General features: G+C 37.5%; 1 protein-coding gene across 1 annotated transcript; it reads right to left on the reverse strand.

Moving 5' to 3' along the window:
* Positions 1 to 12,100: 12,100 nt before the first annotated feature.
* Positions 12,101 to 17,126, reverse strand: C3H15orf61 (chromosome 3 C15orf61 homolog). Its single transcript, XM_059059561.2, has 2 exons — positions 16,733 to 17,126; positions 12,101 to 12,323 (listed from the first exon to the last, which is right to left on the reverse strand). Exons 1-2 carry the CDS (start codon positions 17,076 to 17,078, stop codon positions 12,196 to 12,198), a joined length of 474 nt encoding a protein of 157 aa, XP_058915544.1. The 5' UTR covers positions 17,079 to 17,126; the 3' UTR covers positions 12,101 to 12,195.
* Positions 17,127 to 19,004: the final 1,878 nt, after the last annotated feature.

Genomic DNA, 19,004 nt, shown 5'->3' on the forward strand with positions numbered 1-19,004 from the left:
CATGTTCTACAATGGCTGCACCATTTTACATTCCCACCAGTAGCCCAAGAGTTCCAGTTTCTCTACATCTTCACCAACACTTGTTATTTTCTATATTTCTGTTAGAAGCCATATACTCATGGGTATGAGGTGATATCTCAAAGTGGTTTCGATTTGCATTTCCCTAGTGATTAGTGATGTTCATCTTTTCATATACTTGTTGGCCATTTGTATATCTTCTTTGGAGAATTGTCTATTCAAGTCCTTTGACCGTTTTTAAATTGGCTTATTTATCTTTTTTGTTATAAAGTAATTTTTTAAATGAGGAAAATTAACATTTTACCACTATAAGTTCAGAAATGTTTTCTTTCATATCTTTTTACATTGCTCCCAAACTCCAATCCTTAACCCAGAATCTGATCCCTTCCCACTGCTTCTCAGATACTATCCCAGTCCAAACTACCATTATATTTATATTATATTTCTCTCTTAAAGTTCTGTTTCTATTCTTGCCACTGCTACCAACGGTCTATGCTCAACCCAATTACCAGGGTTAGAATACCAAGTCACCCCTTTGGTTAAAACTATTCTGATGGCCTCCTAACTTGTACAGAATAAAAACTAAAGTCCTTTCCTTGACCTGCAAAACTCCACACAGTCTGCCCTCCACATCTTCTGGCCTTATGATCTCTGAAACGTCATTCACACCAGCCTCCTTCTTACTTTTCCTTGAACATATCAGGCATCCCACCTCAGGGTCTTGCATTTGCCCTTTCCTCTCCCTGGATTGCTCTTATCCCAATATTCACATGGCTCACTTCCTCCTGCAGATCTTGACTTAAAAACCACCTTTGTGTTGAGGCTTTCCCTTAGCACATATTTGAAAAACAGCCCCAAACCCACCCCACCCACAGATGCGAGCACACAGGTGTGCACAATTCCTGGTCCCCTTCCCTGGTTTACTTTTCTCCTGGCCCTCATCACTGTCTACCATGCCACATGTCTCAATCCTGTGTTTGTCTCCCCACTAAACTGTAACTTGGCAAGGGAGGGACCGGTATGTGTTTTATTCACTGCCATGTCCCTAGTACCTAAAATAGTACCTGACACACAGTGGGCACTTTAATAATATTTGTTAAATGAATGAGTGGATTTTGAAGGCAAAGTGGGTTGAGTAATAGGAATGCAACTACCATGTGCATCTCCTGCCTGTCTTGAGCTGCGCTTGCTCCTTGGCCTTCCCACAACCACTGCCATCGTGGAGACTGAGACAACAACAATTATAGACTCCCACTGAACCACAAACTTTATAACAAATGTTGACTGCCTCCTGTGTTCAAAAATTCCCCTTGTCTTCTTCAGTGCCAGGTGTGGGTCCCTACATATAACATTCAAATACTTGTTGATTTGGGGGTTTTGTTTTTGTTTTTCTTTCTTTCTTTCTGGCCACACCACGCGGCTTGCATGATCTTAGTCCCCCAACTGGGGATCGAACCCGGGCCCCAGCAGTGAAAGTGCCAAATCCTAACCACTGGACCACCAAGGAATTCCCAATACTTGTTGATTTTGATTTAAAGGAATATGATGAGAATAGAGGATGAAAACAGTAAGTTTCTAGTGGAGAAACCTTGCAGACACCATCCTAACCAAGTGATCAAGGTTAACATCACCAGTGATGTCATGTACTCTCCTTTATGATGCAACAAGAAGGGCATTTGACCTGTGGGGTCTTCTTCCCCAAACCCATAACCCCAATCTAATCATGAGAAAACCATCAGACAAACCCAAATTGAGGGACAGTCTACAAAATACCTGAAAAATACTCCTCAAAACTGCCAAGGTCATAAAAAACAAAAAGCAAAGAAACTATCACAGACCTGAGGGAGACTAAGGAGACCTGACGATTAAATGTATTGTGGGATCCTTAATGGAATCCTGGAATAGAAAAAGGACAGTAATGAAAAACCGGTGAAATATGAATAAAGTCTGGAGTTTAGTTAGTAATAATGTACCAATGCTGACTTTTTAGTTTTGACCTATGTGCAATGATTACGTAAAATGCTAACATTAGGGGAATCTCGGTGAGAGTACATGGGAACTATCTGTACTATATTTGCAACTTTTCTGTAAATCTAAAGTTATCCCAAAATAAAAAGTATTTTTAAAAAATAAGTTGCATTTCTACACACTTGTAATAATGTCTTAGAAATTTTAATTTTAAAAAGATATAATTTATTGTTATTATAATAACTGAAAAATAAACATAAGCATTTTCCTCATAGTGCTTAATATCCATTAGTTTAAAAAACGAATATGAAGAAGCATGGACAAAAGTGGTGGGACTTACCTGGTGGCGCCGTGGTTAAGAATCGGCCTGCCAATGCAGGGGACACGGGTTCAAGCCCTGGTCCAGGAAAATTCCACATGCTGCGGAGCAACTAAGGCCATGCACCACAACTACTGAGTCTGAGCTCTAGAGCCCACGAGCCACAACTACTGAGCCCACGTGCTGCAACTACTGAAGCCCGCCCGCCTAGAGCCCATGCTCTGCAACAAGAGAAGCCACCGCAATGAGAAGCCCGTGCACCGCAACGAAGAGTAGCTCCCGCTCGCCGTAACTAGAGAAAGCCCACACGCGGCAACGAAGACCCAACACAGCCAAAAATAAATAAAATAGATAAATTCTTAAAAAAATTTTTTTTTTAATTGGGAAGAGACAAACCCTTGAAAATGTGATGGGAAAGTCTGCTCTTTTGTGTTGTGGCAGGAATGGAAAAGAACAGTGGAAGCAATTCCAGCACTCACGCAGAAGCAGAAACAACAGTTCAACAGATATTCATAGAGCGCCAAGTATGTACTATGGATTTTAGATGTTGTAACATGAAATAATTTATGATGTCATTGGATTTAATTTCTACGTAATACATTTTCCCTCAGGTAGAGTAGGCTGGTGTCCCTACAAATCACTTTAGTTTTATTTCCCTTTTTTGATGTTTTAAACATATCTATATTCTTTTCTTTATATTAACCAACAAACTATATCTCACATTTTTGTGGGACTTTAGAGCTTGCAAAGCATGTCTCCCTTCGTTATCCTGTGCATCGTAGGGAAGTATATAGTAATGGTTAAGAATTTGGACTCTGTAGATAGGTTACAGGGACTGGAATAACACTCACCATGTGTGACATTGAGCAAGACTTCTTGGTTTCCACAGCTTAAAAAATGGGAATAAAAATAAGACTAAGGGAGCTAATATGTGTAAAGTGCTTAGTCTAGGACCTGGCACAAAGAAACAATATGTAAGTGTTAGATAAACTCCTTATTGTATATATGGAGACAATAAGAAGGCTCTAATTTTTATCAATTATATTCAACCAGTAATGCTATAGCAAGACTTAAACCATATTTTTCATCTCCAAAACAAGGTTCTTTGTATTACACACATAGTGGAACAGCAATAAACATCAAGCTAAATCAGACACAGGCATGAAAGAATGATAATAAAATTTCAGAGTTAAAGGAAACTTACAAAATCACCAATCTAATCTTCTGCCCAATTCAAGAATTCTTTCCACATTTACCTAAGGAATTGTCATACAGCCTCTCTGAACATCTCCAATAACGGGACTCACTTCCTCAAGAGGCACCCCATTCCATTTTTTGCCAAATCAATTAAAATATTCTTCTTGTCTCCTTGTTACCAACACACTATTTCTAGTTCTGTTTAAAAAGAGTAAGTCTAACTCATCCTAGTAGTTTCTGATTAATGTTTCATTTCACATACTTCTACACATCATTCTGTTTGACTTTAAAATAGTAAAATTCCTGTATGAGAAAATAGATGGCACCTTTGGAGATGCCTCAGAAGGATAATGCAACAAGATTCCAATCTTTCATTTTTTAGAAGGCATGGAACAGTGTAAGTTTGTTCATTACACCTGAGGTAATATTTCAAAATTTGTTGCTGTTCTTGTAAAGAATCCATATGACTTCCAATTAAAGTATCCTTTTCTTAAAGCTCTTAAAAATGAAGGCAAGTTTTCATTTTAATTTTGAATCATCACATGTTCATTTGATATAGAGCCTTCATTATATGACAAATACTGGAAACACAAAAATTAATAACACATTGTTCTCTTCCAGCTGTGTACAGAAGTAGTCTTTTTCAGTATGGCTTGAATGGACCCTGTATATAGATTCAGAACTACTAGATTTTGTTGACAGGTAAAGTTAGTATTGAATAAAATTTGCCTTCAATATGGTCAATGCAAAAGATTTGTAGGATGAATGAATGACTGTTGATTTTTAATGTAATCTAAAAGTAAGTGACACTATTTAGATTTTAATTCAAACTTTGAAATTCTTGGTGCCTTCATTTTATAAAATTTGGATATTTGAAAGCATAAGAAACTAAAGTTTTGACTTTATCTCACGGTCAGAGCCTTAATACTATGTGTAAAGAAAGGTTGCAAGATAATCTACTTTTTTTTTTTTTCGTTTTTAATTTTGGCTGTGTTGGGTCTTCCTTGCTGCGCATGGGCTTTCTCTAGATGAGGCAAGTGGGGGTTACTCTTCGTTGCGGCGCGCGGGCCTCTCATTGTGGTGGCTTCTCTTGTTGCAGAGCACGGGGTCTAGAGTGCAGGCTCAGTAGTTGTGGCGCACGGGCTTAGTTGCTCCGCAGCATGTGGGATCTTCCTGAGCCAAGGATCAAACCCATGTGCCCTGCATTGGCAGGCGGATTCCTAACCACTGTGCCACCAGGGAAGCCCTAATCTCCTACTTTTATGAATTATTTTAATCCAATTCATAAACATATACATTTTTTGAAATACAAATATCCATTTTCCTTAAATGGAGTTTTAAATTCACATCTGTTTATTAGAGCACAGTTTTTATTTCATATATTTTTATTTTTCCTTTAAGGTTAGGGTAGACAACTTTTTAGATCTGATTTTAAGTTATGCACTTATATGAAAATAGAGTAGAATGAATCACTTTGTGGTTAATAAATTCAATATTCTGCTTACAGACAGCTTGTTATAAAATTACTGATATATTCTAGCAAAAGCAGTAAAGGTTATGTCAAATAACTACTAAAAAAATCATACTACGTAGCGTTAATGATGTTACCTTAACATACCAGCTTCAGGGGCTGCATAATTGTTTCTGCCAACCCATAAATTTTTGAGTAACAACAAAATTATTGTGATTTTTCTTACTAAATAATTCATACATTACAAACAATGTATGTAACAAGGTCCATGAATCACTAAAGCATATAATGATCATATATCTAATGACATATCTCTTTTCATAAGATGAATTCGAATAGATTTATGTATTTAGGTTAACTAAAAAATACCGAGTTTATAAGGTTCATAATTCTATCAACAACAACAAAAAACTTCAAATCTTCCTTAAGAAGTACATGATTTGCTTTTAAAAACTGAAAGCTTTTGTTTATCAAAATCCTTGTTTAAGCTACTTTCCATGAAGTTTCACAGTGTTTAAATTGATACTATAAATATTACTGAAGATAAATTAATAATATAATGGAGTAGTACAATGTTCATAAACTGTATTTAAAATGATGTAAGTGCAACTAAAATAGCTATAAGCAATATTATATAAAACCTCATTCTAGTAGTAGCTGATATTCTTTATCTAGCAACTAGGATCTAAAAGAGGATATTTTCATTTACTAACATACTTTTCTTTGGTCTTATCTTTTTAAAAATTTTTAAAATTAAAAAAATTTTTGGTCATGCCTCGCGGCATGCAGGATCTTGGTTCCCCGGCCAGGGATGAACCCATGCCCTCTGCAGTGGAAGCACGGAATCTTAACCACTGGACTGCCAGGGCAGTCCCTGATCTTAAAGTATCTCAAACCAAGTATACCCTTTTCTTAATGCTACTAAAAATGATCCCAGGGCTTCCCTGGTGGCGCAGTGGTTGAGAGTCCGCCTGCTGATGCAGGGGACACAGGTTCGTGCCCCGGTCCGGGAGGATCCCACATGCCGTGGAGCGGCTGGGCCCGTGAGCCATGGCCGCTGAGCCTGTGCATCCGGAGCCTGTGCTCCACAACGGGAGATGCCACAACAGTGAGAGGCCCACGTACCGCAAAAAAAAAAAAAAGATCCCAAATGAAATTTCATCTATTTAATTCAAACTAGGTTTCACGAAACTAGGTTTCACGAAATTGAGTTATTAGTAGTGAGGTGGATGGACCTATAGACTGTCATACAGAGCGAATACCGCATGCTAACACATATATATGGAATCTAAAAAAAAAGAAAAAAGAAAAAAAGAAAAAAGGTTCTGAAGAACCTAGAGGCAGGACAGGAATAAAGACGCAGACATAGAGAATGGACTTGAGGATACGGGGAGGGGGAAGGGTAAGCTGGGATGAAGTGAGAGAGTAGCATTGACATATATACACTACCAAATATAAAACAGATGACTAGTGGGAAGCAGCCACATGGCACAGGGAGATCAGCTCGGTGCTTTGTGACCACCTAGAGGGGTGGGATAGGGAGGGTGGGAGGGAGATACAAGAGGGTGGAGATATGGGGACATATGTATATGTATAGCTGATCCACCTTGTTACAAAGCAGAAACTAACACACCATTGTAAAGCAATTATACTCCAATAAAGATGTTAAAAAAATAAAAACTAGGTTTCATACTAAATTTTTTAAAATTCCAAGAATACAACATATAAACTGATGTTAATGTTTTACCTCTTTTAATTTCTTACATTTTTCTAAACACAGTTATTTTCTATAGAAATTATGCAGTTATATTTTATCATAATAATAATGAATCCTTTACTAATTTATTTTTATTTATGGTGAAATACACATCACACAGAAATTATCATGTTAACCATTTTTAAGTGTACAGTTCAGTGTTATTAAGTACATTCACATTACTGTGCCACCATCAATACCATCTATCTCCAGAACTCTTTTTATCTTACACAGTTGAAACTCTATCCCTATTAAACACTAACTGCCCATTTCCCCTCCCCCCTTTACTAGTTTTTTAACAGCTTTATTGAAAGATAATTCACATGCCATACAGTTCTTCCATTTAAAGTGTACAATTCAATGTTTTGAGTATAGTCACAGAATTGTGCAACCATCACCACAATCAATTTGGACCAGTTTCATCACACCAAGAAGAATCCCCGTGCCCATTAACAGTTGCTCCCCACTTCCTACCAACTGCCCCAGACCTAGGCAATCACTAATCCACTTTCTGTCTCTATAGATTTGCCTATTCTGGACATTTCATATAAGTGGAATCACACAATGGATGGGCTTTTTTCACTTCGTGTAATGTTTTCAAGAAAGCTTTGTCAATGCTGTAGCATGGATCGGTACTTCTTTCTTTTTTTGGTTGAATAATATTCTGTTGTGTGAATATGCCAAATTTTATTTTTATCCATTCATCAGTTGATATTTGAGTTGTTTCCACTTCTTTGCTAGAATGAATAATGCTATGCACACTTGTGTACAAGTTTTTGTGTGAACATATTTTCAATTCTCTAGGGTATGTATCCTAGGAACAGAATTGCTGGGTAATATGGTAACTCCATGTTTGATATCTTGTGGAACGGCCAAACTTTTCCAAAGTGGCTGCACTAGTTTACATTCCCACTAGCAATGTATGAGGGTTCCAACTTCTCCACATTTCGTGCGAACACTTGTTATTATGTCTTTTTCATTATAGCCATCCTAGTGGGTATGAAGTGGTTATCTCGTTGTGGTTTTGATTTGCATTTCCCTAACAGTTAATGTTAAATGCCTTTCATGTGTTTAGTAGCTATTTGTATAATTTCTCTGGAGAAATGTCTGTCCAAATCTATTTTTCAATTGGGTCGAGTTAGAAGAGTTCTTTATATATTCTGGCTATAAGTCCCTTTATCATATATATGATTTGCAAATATTTTCTCCCATTCTATCAGTTGTCTTTTATTCTGATAGTGTCCTTCAAAACACAAAAAAGTTTTTCATTTTGATGAGGTCCAACTTATTTTTTGTCATTTGCCTTTTCTAACATTTATCCTTTCCCCAAATAGATTTTTACAGTAGGCAGTATATGAAATCACAGTTTCTTTACTAGAAAGCTAACTGAACTTAGAAATACACTTACTAGGGGCTTCCTTGGTGGTGCAGTGGTTAAGAATCCACCTGCCAATGCAGGGGACACGGGTGCGATCCCTGGTCCGGGAAGATCCTACATGCTGCGGAGCAACAAAGCCTGTGCACCACAACTACTGAGCCTGCGCTCTAGAGCCCGTGAGCCACAACTACTGAGCCAGCACGCCACATCTACTGAAGTTCGTGCACCTAGAGTTGTATTAAATGTACTCTCAATTAGCAAAACAGGTCTGAGAAGTGGCCAAGCTTGTTGCCATTGGAAACTATTTTATCCACATCTTCATTTAAAGAATTTTTTTCTTTAAAGAATTTTTTTTAACATCTGATCTCCAATTTATATTAGAAAAATACTCTGTGGACTGTGGTCACTACTAATAACACTTCTTATTGTTGGGAAAGCTCTTGTGAAACATTTGTCAAGCACATAAAATGGTATAAATGTGAAATATAGTAATTAAGATGTGTGTTCTATCAATTGTGTAAGCTAAAGTAATTTTTCATTACTAACGTAAGATTTAATAAGTATAAGTAGTTAAAGATTCTGACTTGGCACTAGTCATTAGCATGTAATTGAACTAGTAAAAAAGATCAGTTAAAGCTGTGTTGATTACCACCTTATCTTTGAAAGGCAATTAAAGACCTCAATCATTGCAACAAGATTTGATTGTGCAGCCTTTATTGGACATTGATCTTTCAGCAAAGTGCAGTTACATTTTCCATTAATTTACAGTAACACAGTTTAACTCTGATACCCTAGACTGTTGACCCAGGTGAGATGTAATGCTAAGTACTTGTTTAGGTTAAGATGCCCCCAAACGTCATTACTGTCTGAATGGTAAGTGCTGAAAAAAAGTAGATACCCGATCCACTAGCTTTAGGATAAGGTTTCTGTTATCTGCATTAGCTTTTAAATGAAATGAAACCCAGATCCTTGTCTTTAGGTCACTCCACTCATTCAAACAACATTCATTCTTTAATAGAATTAAGAGATATTTTGTGAAGAATTATAGATGATCTGTGATTATAATTTTGAGTGAATATAAATATAAATGACAAAATAAAATGTACATTTTAAAAGAAATACATATGGCTTTTAATAATTAAAAGTGTTTCCATTTTTACTGGTCAACAATAAGCAAAATATTAGTGGCCAAATATGTGTGATGAACGAACTAATAACTATTTGTACAATTTGGTATGTTAAGACATTAGCACTAAGAAACTAGGGATTTTTTTTTTTTTTTTAATTAGCAACCTTTTTTGCTCCCAACTCTGTTACTGCATCTTTATGGTGGTTCACAACTTATACAGGAACTATGAATTTTGACTAGAAACTTCTTCCAGCACTTGATAATTGATTTGTATAGAAATAACAACAGAAGAGATGCAAGATTTTAAACTAAAATAAAACTTCATCTTCATTCAAAATATAGTTTTGCCTGGATTATTTTAAAGACTAAAAATCCCATTAAAGAAGTATAGGCAGAAAAGCTGTCTGTTTCATAAACTAAGAACACTCCTGCTATCCAGAAGGGCAGGGTCCACTTGGAACCCTGCTTGCCATCTCAGGCATAACGAGCATGCGCACAGACACACTCGCACAAACTGCCTTCAATGTGTCTCCTCCTCCCTTCCTCTCACTTATTTAAAAAATCCTTTTATTGATGAAGTCTTTTAAACTTAAATATATACAGAACACAAGAATGAGGATTACAAAACCAGCTTTTCTGAAATTAAGGTAAAACTGACATTTGCTTACAAGCACATTCATGATACATTTTAAGGCAGAAAGGTTTCTTGTTTTGTCCTTCTTAGATTACAGATGGAAAAAACTAAGATACAAAGGAGTAGTTATTAGCCTGAGGTCAAAAAGTAAGATAGCACTATTGCTAAAAATAGAATCAATCTCCTGCCTCCAGCATTTATATTTTATCCTTTTTAGGCCACAATACTTTGATGTAATAACCAACTTTAAAGAAAAAACTTAAACGATTGCTGTTCAATGAGAAGAATTTTTTCAGACTAAACGGTTCACTACAAGACTTCATAAATCCAAGGAATATTTTAAATATTTGAACCATGCCCTTAGCCATTGTTTAGTTCATCCTTTACCATGACCAACTTCATGAGGGCAAGAGGTCTATTGATTTTCATGTAATACGAGAAAATATTACATTTGCTTAATTGTTACACAGTGAGCACATCAGACAAGAAATCAAGGCTCCATTTAATGCTGCAAGCAGCAGAGAATTACAGAGATCAATAGGGTAGTTTGTCAAAGATGTTCTCCAAGGAGACTTACCTATCACCGTATGGACAAGAAGTCACTCCGATTGTAGCTATTGAAAAACAGGTAAGCACAGTCAGCAGTACAAATTATCAGAAATCAAACAAGCCAGTGTGAAAAGAAGTGCAACTCTATTGAAAAGCTGTATTTATGGCCTGATAACCATTTTATCAGCCTTGTGTTGGGACCAAACCTTTACAGCAAGTATTGACAAGATCAGGAGCAATGAATGAGCAGTATTTGACTTAAAACTTATGAGCTATAGTTATTTAACTTTGCCCATTACAGAGGAAATCAGTTCTAGCCCTCCTTGCAAAATGCTAATAGTCAGTTTTATTATTAATGAAGCTTAATGTAACACTATCTCCTTTGTGTAAGCCATTCATTTAACTAGTGTCAAGTATATTCTTCTGGACTAAATATATTGGCATAAGTACTTATTTGATTAAAAGGTTATTTAGAATTGCTGTTAGACAAGTGAACACTACATATATTTGAAGAACAGTTCACTCTGTAGCTCACTTAAAATGACTACCTTTAACGAAGCCAGTTTGTGTAACTTCATTATTCCAGTGCTTTCACCTCAATCACTTCCACTCACTTTCCCTACTGATTTGCCAGAAGCAGGCACCCAAACGTTGGTTAGATTGAATTCTATAAAATATTTTGCTACAAAACTGTGTAAACGTTGCAGAGCATTAGCAACACATTAACATAAAATGATATATAATGCTTGTTTGTAATTATGGGAGAGATCATAAATCTTAAACACCCATTGGTTTAGAAATTAAATAGTTCTACTTAGTTCTCCCTAAATTACTCCAAATTTCTGAAATTTACCATTCGTCTGGGTATTCTGTAACTACCCCCAAGGATAAATTTTTTTTAATGACTTTGCTTTCAAAAATGCAATTAACTTAATAAAATTCTAATGCAAAACCGCCATCAGGTTTTTAAAATTTCAGCCCACTTTCCATCACCAATCAGTCTATGGATACATACCATTTCAGCTAGTTGCTTTTTTAAACAGTTACCAAATTTTTCTGGGTCTTTCTAGATATTAATTGTTCTTACAGCTTTATTGGCATGCTATTTTAACTTTTAATGTCTTAATTTCATTCTTCTTGCTGCATTTACATTACCTAGAGTTATTACATTTTTTAAAAAGTAGTATGTTATTGGGGATTCTTTAGGTAATAAGTTTCAATGTTATACCCACACCTCTCCTACAGGTAAATGGCACAAGGGCTGTAATACATTTCCATTTAAAATCCTGACAGTTGAATGGTTTAAATTTCAGATTGCAGTTAGAATTCTCATCAACTTTGGATCTGCCAATGATATTATATTATCTCTATCATATATCCTAAAATTCTCTACTTCTTTTCCCAAAGTTAAAGATTTTTTCCCCTTCCTTCTTTGTGGGGTATCTATATTTTCAAAGAGTTGATTTAAATTGTTAATACATAACTACAGAATCTATAAGTTACAATCTTTTTCTATCTCTGGTTTAACCTAGTTATAGGAAAAAACTGGTATAAGCATTATGCGTTTGTAGTTCCCATTGGCTAAACAGAGTATGCAATATATAACAATGTATTAATATGAAAAGCTTTGCCTCGAGGGCAATGATTCATCTTAAAGAACCAGACACCGTAGAAAGAAAAAGGTGTTTGCAAAGTTTTATTTTAAAGGATCAAAAATAAATATTGCACATACACATGAGAAAATCTACTGATATTTTCATCCTCCAATGCACACTTTCAGTACATGGCACCTTCATCTTCTTTATTTAGAAAATAAACTGTTATTGGTCCATAACTGGTGTGCACAGTCTCTGTGACTCCAGCAAATAACCAGGAGCCAAGTCCATATAATAAAGTTGGAATACCTAGAAAACAAATGAATATGTTACTTGTGAAATCAATACCTATTAATCATGTACTCATATATTTGTCATGGTATAAATCACATAGCACTCTTCAGCAACATCAAGAAATTATAAAGTTACAAAAATATGAGTAAACACTGACTCAACCTAAGAGGTCAATTACATCTATGTTTGTGGAACATAGTAACAATTGTGTAAGCCTAGAGATTTTAAAAACTATAGATAAGGCTGATGTAAACTGTGATTCAAAGTACTTTACAAACATTAATTCATTACCTCCAAATAATTATTAAGTAATTCTATATTCTTTTCACAAATAATCAAACAGAGAAGTGTCATTAATTTAGTTATAGGCGCTCCTGATTATTGGCCTTGAGCTTAAATTACTAGGTCATCTTCATTGTGCTTTAAGTTGGACAGTGATACCGATGGCTAAAATAATTTCTTGTACAACTTGAAAGAAACTGGGTCAAAAAGCTGTCTTCAAAATCTAAGGCAAAACCTAACTCTAAGGAAGATTTTAGTATAATAACAAACATGAGAAAGAAACAATCCCATTAATATTTTTACAACTGATTTGAAAATCTTGCTTCAACCTATTTGAAATACGTATATAGTAGACTGCAATAACATATTTCTTCTTTGGAATATTTCCATTTGCGATTAGTGGTCATTTGTGATACATGAAACTAAATATATACTAGCCAGAGATACAGATTAAGCACTTACATGCACATGACACTAAGCTGGACACAAAGCAAACTTTCACAATTCCTATTTTTTGTAAAACACTTATTTAAAATCCATGATTATTATTAACATATTAAAAACATATGTATAAAACCACAGGCACATGAATCAATAACAAATATTCTATAGTCTGCACAAATATTAATTTTATTGTTCATGGGTATGAGTTGGACAGAAAATAACAATTTAAAAGAAGAGCTGTACATCTGGAAAATTACTTTCTTTCTAGATAATAGGGAAATCAACACATGCTCAGGACTAATCATATTGTTAAATTTTCTTCTTATTTTTCTGCAAGAGTATATTTGCTGTGTTATGTTCTTTTTGAGTGTATAAGTTCATTGGACTACTTTGTGCTTATTCCCTGAAGCTGCATTCCAGCCACTGTGATGCCAGAGATTAATCAGGAGAAGCATCACTAGTTGGCAATGAGAGAGGCAAAAATGCCCATTCAGACTGGCGCCTCTCTAGTTTTAGGAATATACTGGGTCACAGCTTGTTGCTATCACAGGGTTCCCTGGAATTCCTATGAAACTTTTCACAGTATATTGCCTTCTTTGCCTTGGTAATACCTCCCCCCAAATCTCTAAATGCCTCAAGGGAACGTCACAAAAAATTCACAAAAACTAGCATCATAAAGCTATTTATAAATCATTCAACCAAAAGAAAAAAAAAGGCAAGTAGCGGTGTGGAGGGGGGAGTGGACAAGAGAACAAGAACAGGGCAGGCAGAAGCAAGTGAAGAGTAGAGGGAGAGCAGCTGGAATAAAAAATAAATTGAAAATATGGTATCACAACGTCAAAAGCTGAAAATGGAGTGAGAAAGAAAAACAGGCTCTAGAAATAATTATTAATTTTCCAAATATACTGATAGTAAAATACATAAAATATGACTTTTAAACCAATGCTAAGGACTTACAGTTAAGAAATGGCTGGTGACACTGAAAGTTTTGTTTTACAGTATTTATCACAGTTTTCAGTTAAAATACTGACACTTAAAAAAAAAATCACACAAATGGTCAATATTTTTTCAGCTAAAATGGAGGACTGATCAAGGATTACTAACTTAATAACTACATTATCTCTTATTGAGAAACAACTAGGAACCATTATCATTCATGCTATTTGATAGGGGATGGAGATATAATGTAGGAGTCAGAAATTCTCTAATTTTTTTTTTTTTTAACCTGCAGTCTACTTATTTAATGCAGTCAGGCTAATACACTAAATGGGAAGATTAGCCACATATATAATTTACACACTAAAAAAACCCATAATTTTCTTTACAGCACAAATGCTGGAAAGTCTATAAGGTTTGATGAAAAATGAAATTTCTTCCAGACTGTCTGAAACATATAACATCAAAATGAATGTGAAAGTCAGTTCTTTGCACAATAATTCATTTTGAGTCAGCTGAACAGTAGGTAAACCACTGTCAAATTAAGCACTTTAAAAAAATTAGAACTTTGTAGCAAGTCTCCAATTACCCATTCATTCCAATGGTAAACTGCTTTTTTAAAATCTCAATCTACTTCCCAGCAGGATACCCAGACTGGTAAACCATCAGTAAAATGTCAGCTTCCATTGAAAGGAAGGCAGAAGAGAAAGGGAACAAATGGGTAAAAAAGAAAGGGAACAAATGGGTAAAAGAGAAATCTTTATTATTTACAAAATGGAAAAATGAACTACTTTGATAATTACTAATTTGAAAGGGAAGAAGAGGAATACAATTCTAAGTATTTTTAAATAGAATATGTACTTGATGATCCAGAGGGGCAACTGCACAACACAGAATAGGAAAAAAATCCTATTATCTAATTCCCTACCCTAAGACAAAAATACAAAATTAACATTATCAAATTGGTGAATACTCAAAATAAAAAGTCCCCCCCAAAATTCCCTTTATTAGTATAAGCTAATTTGTATTCAAGCATGCTTGAGCAGAAAGTTTTCCTTTTTAACTTAAAACTCTATTTTAAACAGAATTTTTAGAATTTTCAAAAGACCATTAAATCACTATTCAGCTTTCTCTTTCACATTAAAAATAAACTACAGCTGCTGTTTCTTTCTTCAAAAGGTTTTACTACTTTTCTGTGTGAGAATGTTCTGGGCATCCTATTTTTCTTTGGATTTCTTTCTACCTAAAAAGAGAAGCCCCTAATCATTAAGCTGTTCTTAAAGTGTTAGGTTTTAAATGGTGAAAACTTTTTTTAAAAAGGCATTGGTCTCATCGTTTACCTATAACCCTCCAGTTATGCTTTTCCTAACCTATTACTCTACATTTGCGAAGAATGATTTTCTTTTATTCTGAAAATGCTAAAATAAACATATTCTTCTTGAATCTAATCATCACTCCAGTCTCTCCAAATAATTTTGAAGAGAAACCAGAGTATCTCTCCAAATAATTTTGAATTGAATTTTCTGAGTCACTACACTCCTCAACTTCTCTGCATCAACCTCAAAATTAGTAGGCATGCTCTATGTAGTTCATCAACCAAATAATAAGACATATTTTTTAAAGGACTACACGTTGCTTAATAATCTTCTTCTTAATGGACTGAACCCAAGACAGTCCCAGTGGAGCAATGGCTCCAAAATCCCATGACTGACATATGGGGTTTATTATAAGCAAAAATACACCTACCATATTTAAATGTAAGAAACTATCAGACTATATAGTAATAGTGCAGCTGCATAGGCGTTTAGCTTTAATTCTGGTTCAAAAAACTGGTTGGGTAATGTGGGCTTGCACGTCTAGATTCTGAATTACTGAAATATGGATTAATTTGATATCAGCTATATTAATAGGTTCCAAACATCCTGAGACCTATTTTTCACTGACCTAGAAAATATAAAAGATGCACTCATGTCAACGTTCATGCCTCTTCCGTCATTAACCAAACGAAAATAAACATCCAGCAAGAGTTAACACTCTCAGAGTTAGAATATTCCATGAAAACATACCAATATTAAAGAGGTAGTCTTTTAAATATCTTTTAGGCCTAGCATCTGAAGAAGCTAACATCACTGGTGAAAACCTTTAGTGCTTTTAGTAAAACAAACTTGCTGGGGTTTCATATAAAGAGAACAAAGAAACTTCAAAAAAGTAGTTCCAGTTTTTATAATATGAACGCACCCACAAAGTAGTGTGCATGGGAACGAATCCTGCCATGCAATTAGGCATTTTTTAAAAACTTAAGAGCCACTTTCCAAGGGCCTACACCCTCCTTCTCAATGCCCAATGTGGGGGTCCTTCTAGTTAAGAGCTGCAGGGTAGTGAGGATGGAATGCTCTCTCCCCGAGGTGATGCAGAGTGGTCCCTAAGTACAGGCCTGTCGATAAGCTCCACTTTCCGGGGGACGATTCAGGAGCAACACTTAGCCCTGACAAGCACCTGCCGGTGGCGGAATACAGAAGCCCAGGGCCAGGGCCGGGGCTGGAAGGCTGCAGAGTGGTGGGACGCAGAGGCAGCGTCTGGGTAACGCCTCAGCACTGGGCGAAGCGTGGCGAGCGCGTGCGCCCGGGCGAGCCTGCGCGGGGCCGGCGCGGTCTGACCTAGGGCCGGGGGCTTGGCCTCGGAGCCAGAGCGTTTGTCAGCGTGCTTTGCAGACAGTGGGGCCATCGTCGGCGGGATGTGCTTCACCGGCTCAGGCCACTCACCGAGGTTGATAACCTTGAGCGCCGTGAAGAACCGGTCCTGCCGGGCCAGGTCGTGCCAGGGGGCCTTGGAGCAGTGGTACTTGATGAAGGGGAAGCAGCCGGTGCGCAGGACGTGGTAGTTGGCGCCCTGCACGGGCCAGTTGAAGTGCGAGAGGCCGAACTGGTCGTTGCGGACGGCACTGTAGGGCACGCAGAAGGACGTCCAGTGCGGCAGGCGCCGCTGCACCAGGTGGCACGTCAGCACCTCCGAGGCGCGGGGCTTCGGGCGGGAGGCGGCGCCCGAGGCCCAGGGCCGGCACAGCACCAGCCAGAGTATGGCCTCATGGGCCCTCCGCAGGGCCTCCATGACCGGTTTTGCCCGCGTACCCCGCCCCCTGGCCGCCGTAGGGGCGCGCGCCGCTGGGGGCGGGGCCGAAGGAGCGCGCGCGCTCGCTCGCTCCCCGGGCGTGCGGCGGGGACGCCCAATGGGCGCCGAGCGAGTGTGAGAGACCCTCCCCGGGCGCGGCGGCGCGTGCGCACAAAGGTCCCGTGGCTTCCTAGGGGAGAGTGGAGCGGAGCGCGGGAGGGCGGTCAGGGTCGTCCTTGCTGAGGAGGTAGTGAAAACGTGACCGAAGACCTCGTGTACTCATTAATAACCCTGAGGAGGGTTGAGGGCGGGCTTCGCGAATATTATCAGTTTAGGTATGAGGAAAATTAAGCTTTAAAACAATTAAATAACCACCCTACTGAGTGGCAAAACTCACACCCATATCTCTCTCCAAGCCCCAGGCTCAAGTGCAATCCTTGGTTGGTGGTGTTGAGGAAACCCTTGAGAAGGTGTCCTCAGGGAAGCGAGTTAAAAGTCAGGTCCCCAGATTTGCAGTGGCTGGTAAAGTCGGAGAGCACTTTTGTATTCAGATCCCCGCTGTCGTGTTGTTTAAAGTAAGTCCCAGATATTTCAACAGAAAAAGTTTATTTCTTAGAAAGTCCCACGTCTCTCCGTGCAGTGTGCACCACCACCTCCCTCCTAAGAGCCTGGTGAATGCCAGACCAGGAGTCTTTTAGTTTCAAACCTTAATAATCCTGTCACTCATTAAATCTCGTACTTTGGGAAAACCTTTTCTAAAATTTTGCAGCCTCTTGAGGTAATAACTTACATACATCTGCTTTCTAAAGAAGCATTTCCTCTTACATGACCTAAATTCATGTTTGGAGAAACGATACATAAATGTGTTTGGAAAGTACTGTATGTAAATGAGATACATGTAAACACCATATAACAGTTGCTATTATTGTTGAAGACTCATGTAGGATATGAGTAGGATAGTGTAGGCTAGCTCTTGCATTCTCCAGTTTTTATTGATTCCTACAACAAGCAATGATTGAGCACCCATAACCATGTGCCAAATCTTGTAGGGTTAAGTCATTTCAGGGGCCTTGTAGCCATGCAAATAATTTAAACTTTATAGGATTCCCTATTAAATTTTGAAAGATTTTAGGGGGAAGCACGATGTAGTTAGATTTGCGCAGAAATGGCTGAAGGGAGGCTAAGACGAGTCAGGGAGGTGATTCAATACTGTGATTTAAAATTAAATTTTAAAAAGCACTGGAGTCCTTTTTCAAACAAAATCTGTCATAGAACCCCAACCTATGAAAACTTGTGTTTTATTACTAAACATTTATAAGTGCAAAATTTTAACATTAAAGTTAAGTTTTTAAAATGTGGCTAGTTTGTTGTCTTGGGTTTTTATTTTGCTTGTTTTGTTTTTAGCAGAAAAGGAATTTATTGGAAGGAAATTGGATAGCTAAAATAATAAATAGGACGTCTGCAGAACCAAGCTTAGAAATGGGAAGGAATCAAGAGAGACTGGCCGGCAAAGACATAGGTAAGACCCACAAGAATTAGAATGGTTGGGATGCCGTGGCTGGCCCCATGCCACTGGACTCGACCATGCTGCCTTTTTTTGTTTGCTTCGTTTGGTTTTCCTTTAATCTTTTTTTTTTAAGTTGATTTTTTTTCTTCTTAATTTTTTTGGCTGCGTCAGGTCTTGGTTGCGGCAGGCGGCATCTTTTTGTTGCGGCACGTGGGCTTATCTCTAGTTATGGCCGTATGGGTTTTCTCTCTAGTTGTGGAGCTTGGGCTCCAGAGCGCATGGTCTCTGTAGTTTGCAGCTCACGGGCTCTCTCATTGAGGCATGCGAGCTAAGTAGTTGTGGTGTGCGGTATTAGTTGCCCCTGTGGCATGTGGGATCTTAGTTCCCCTACCAGGGATCAAACCCGTGTCCCCTGCATT

Source organism: Kogia breviceps, chromosome 3 (genome assembly GCF_026419965.1).
Source record: "Kogia breviceps isolate mKogBre1 chromosome 3, mKogBre1 haplotype 1, whole genome shotgun sequence".
In the NCBI taxonomy this organism is placed as follows: Eukaryota; Metazoa; Chordata; class Mammalia; order Artiodactyla; family Physeteridae; genus Kogia; species Kogia breviceps.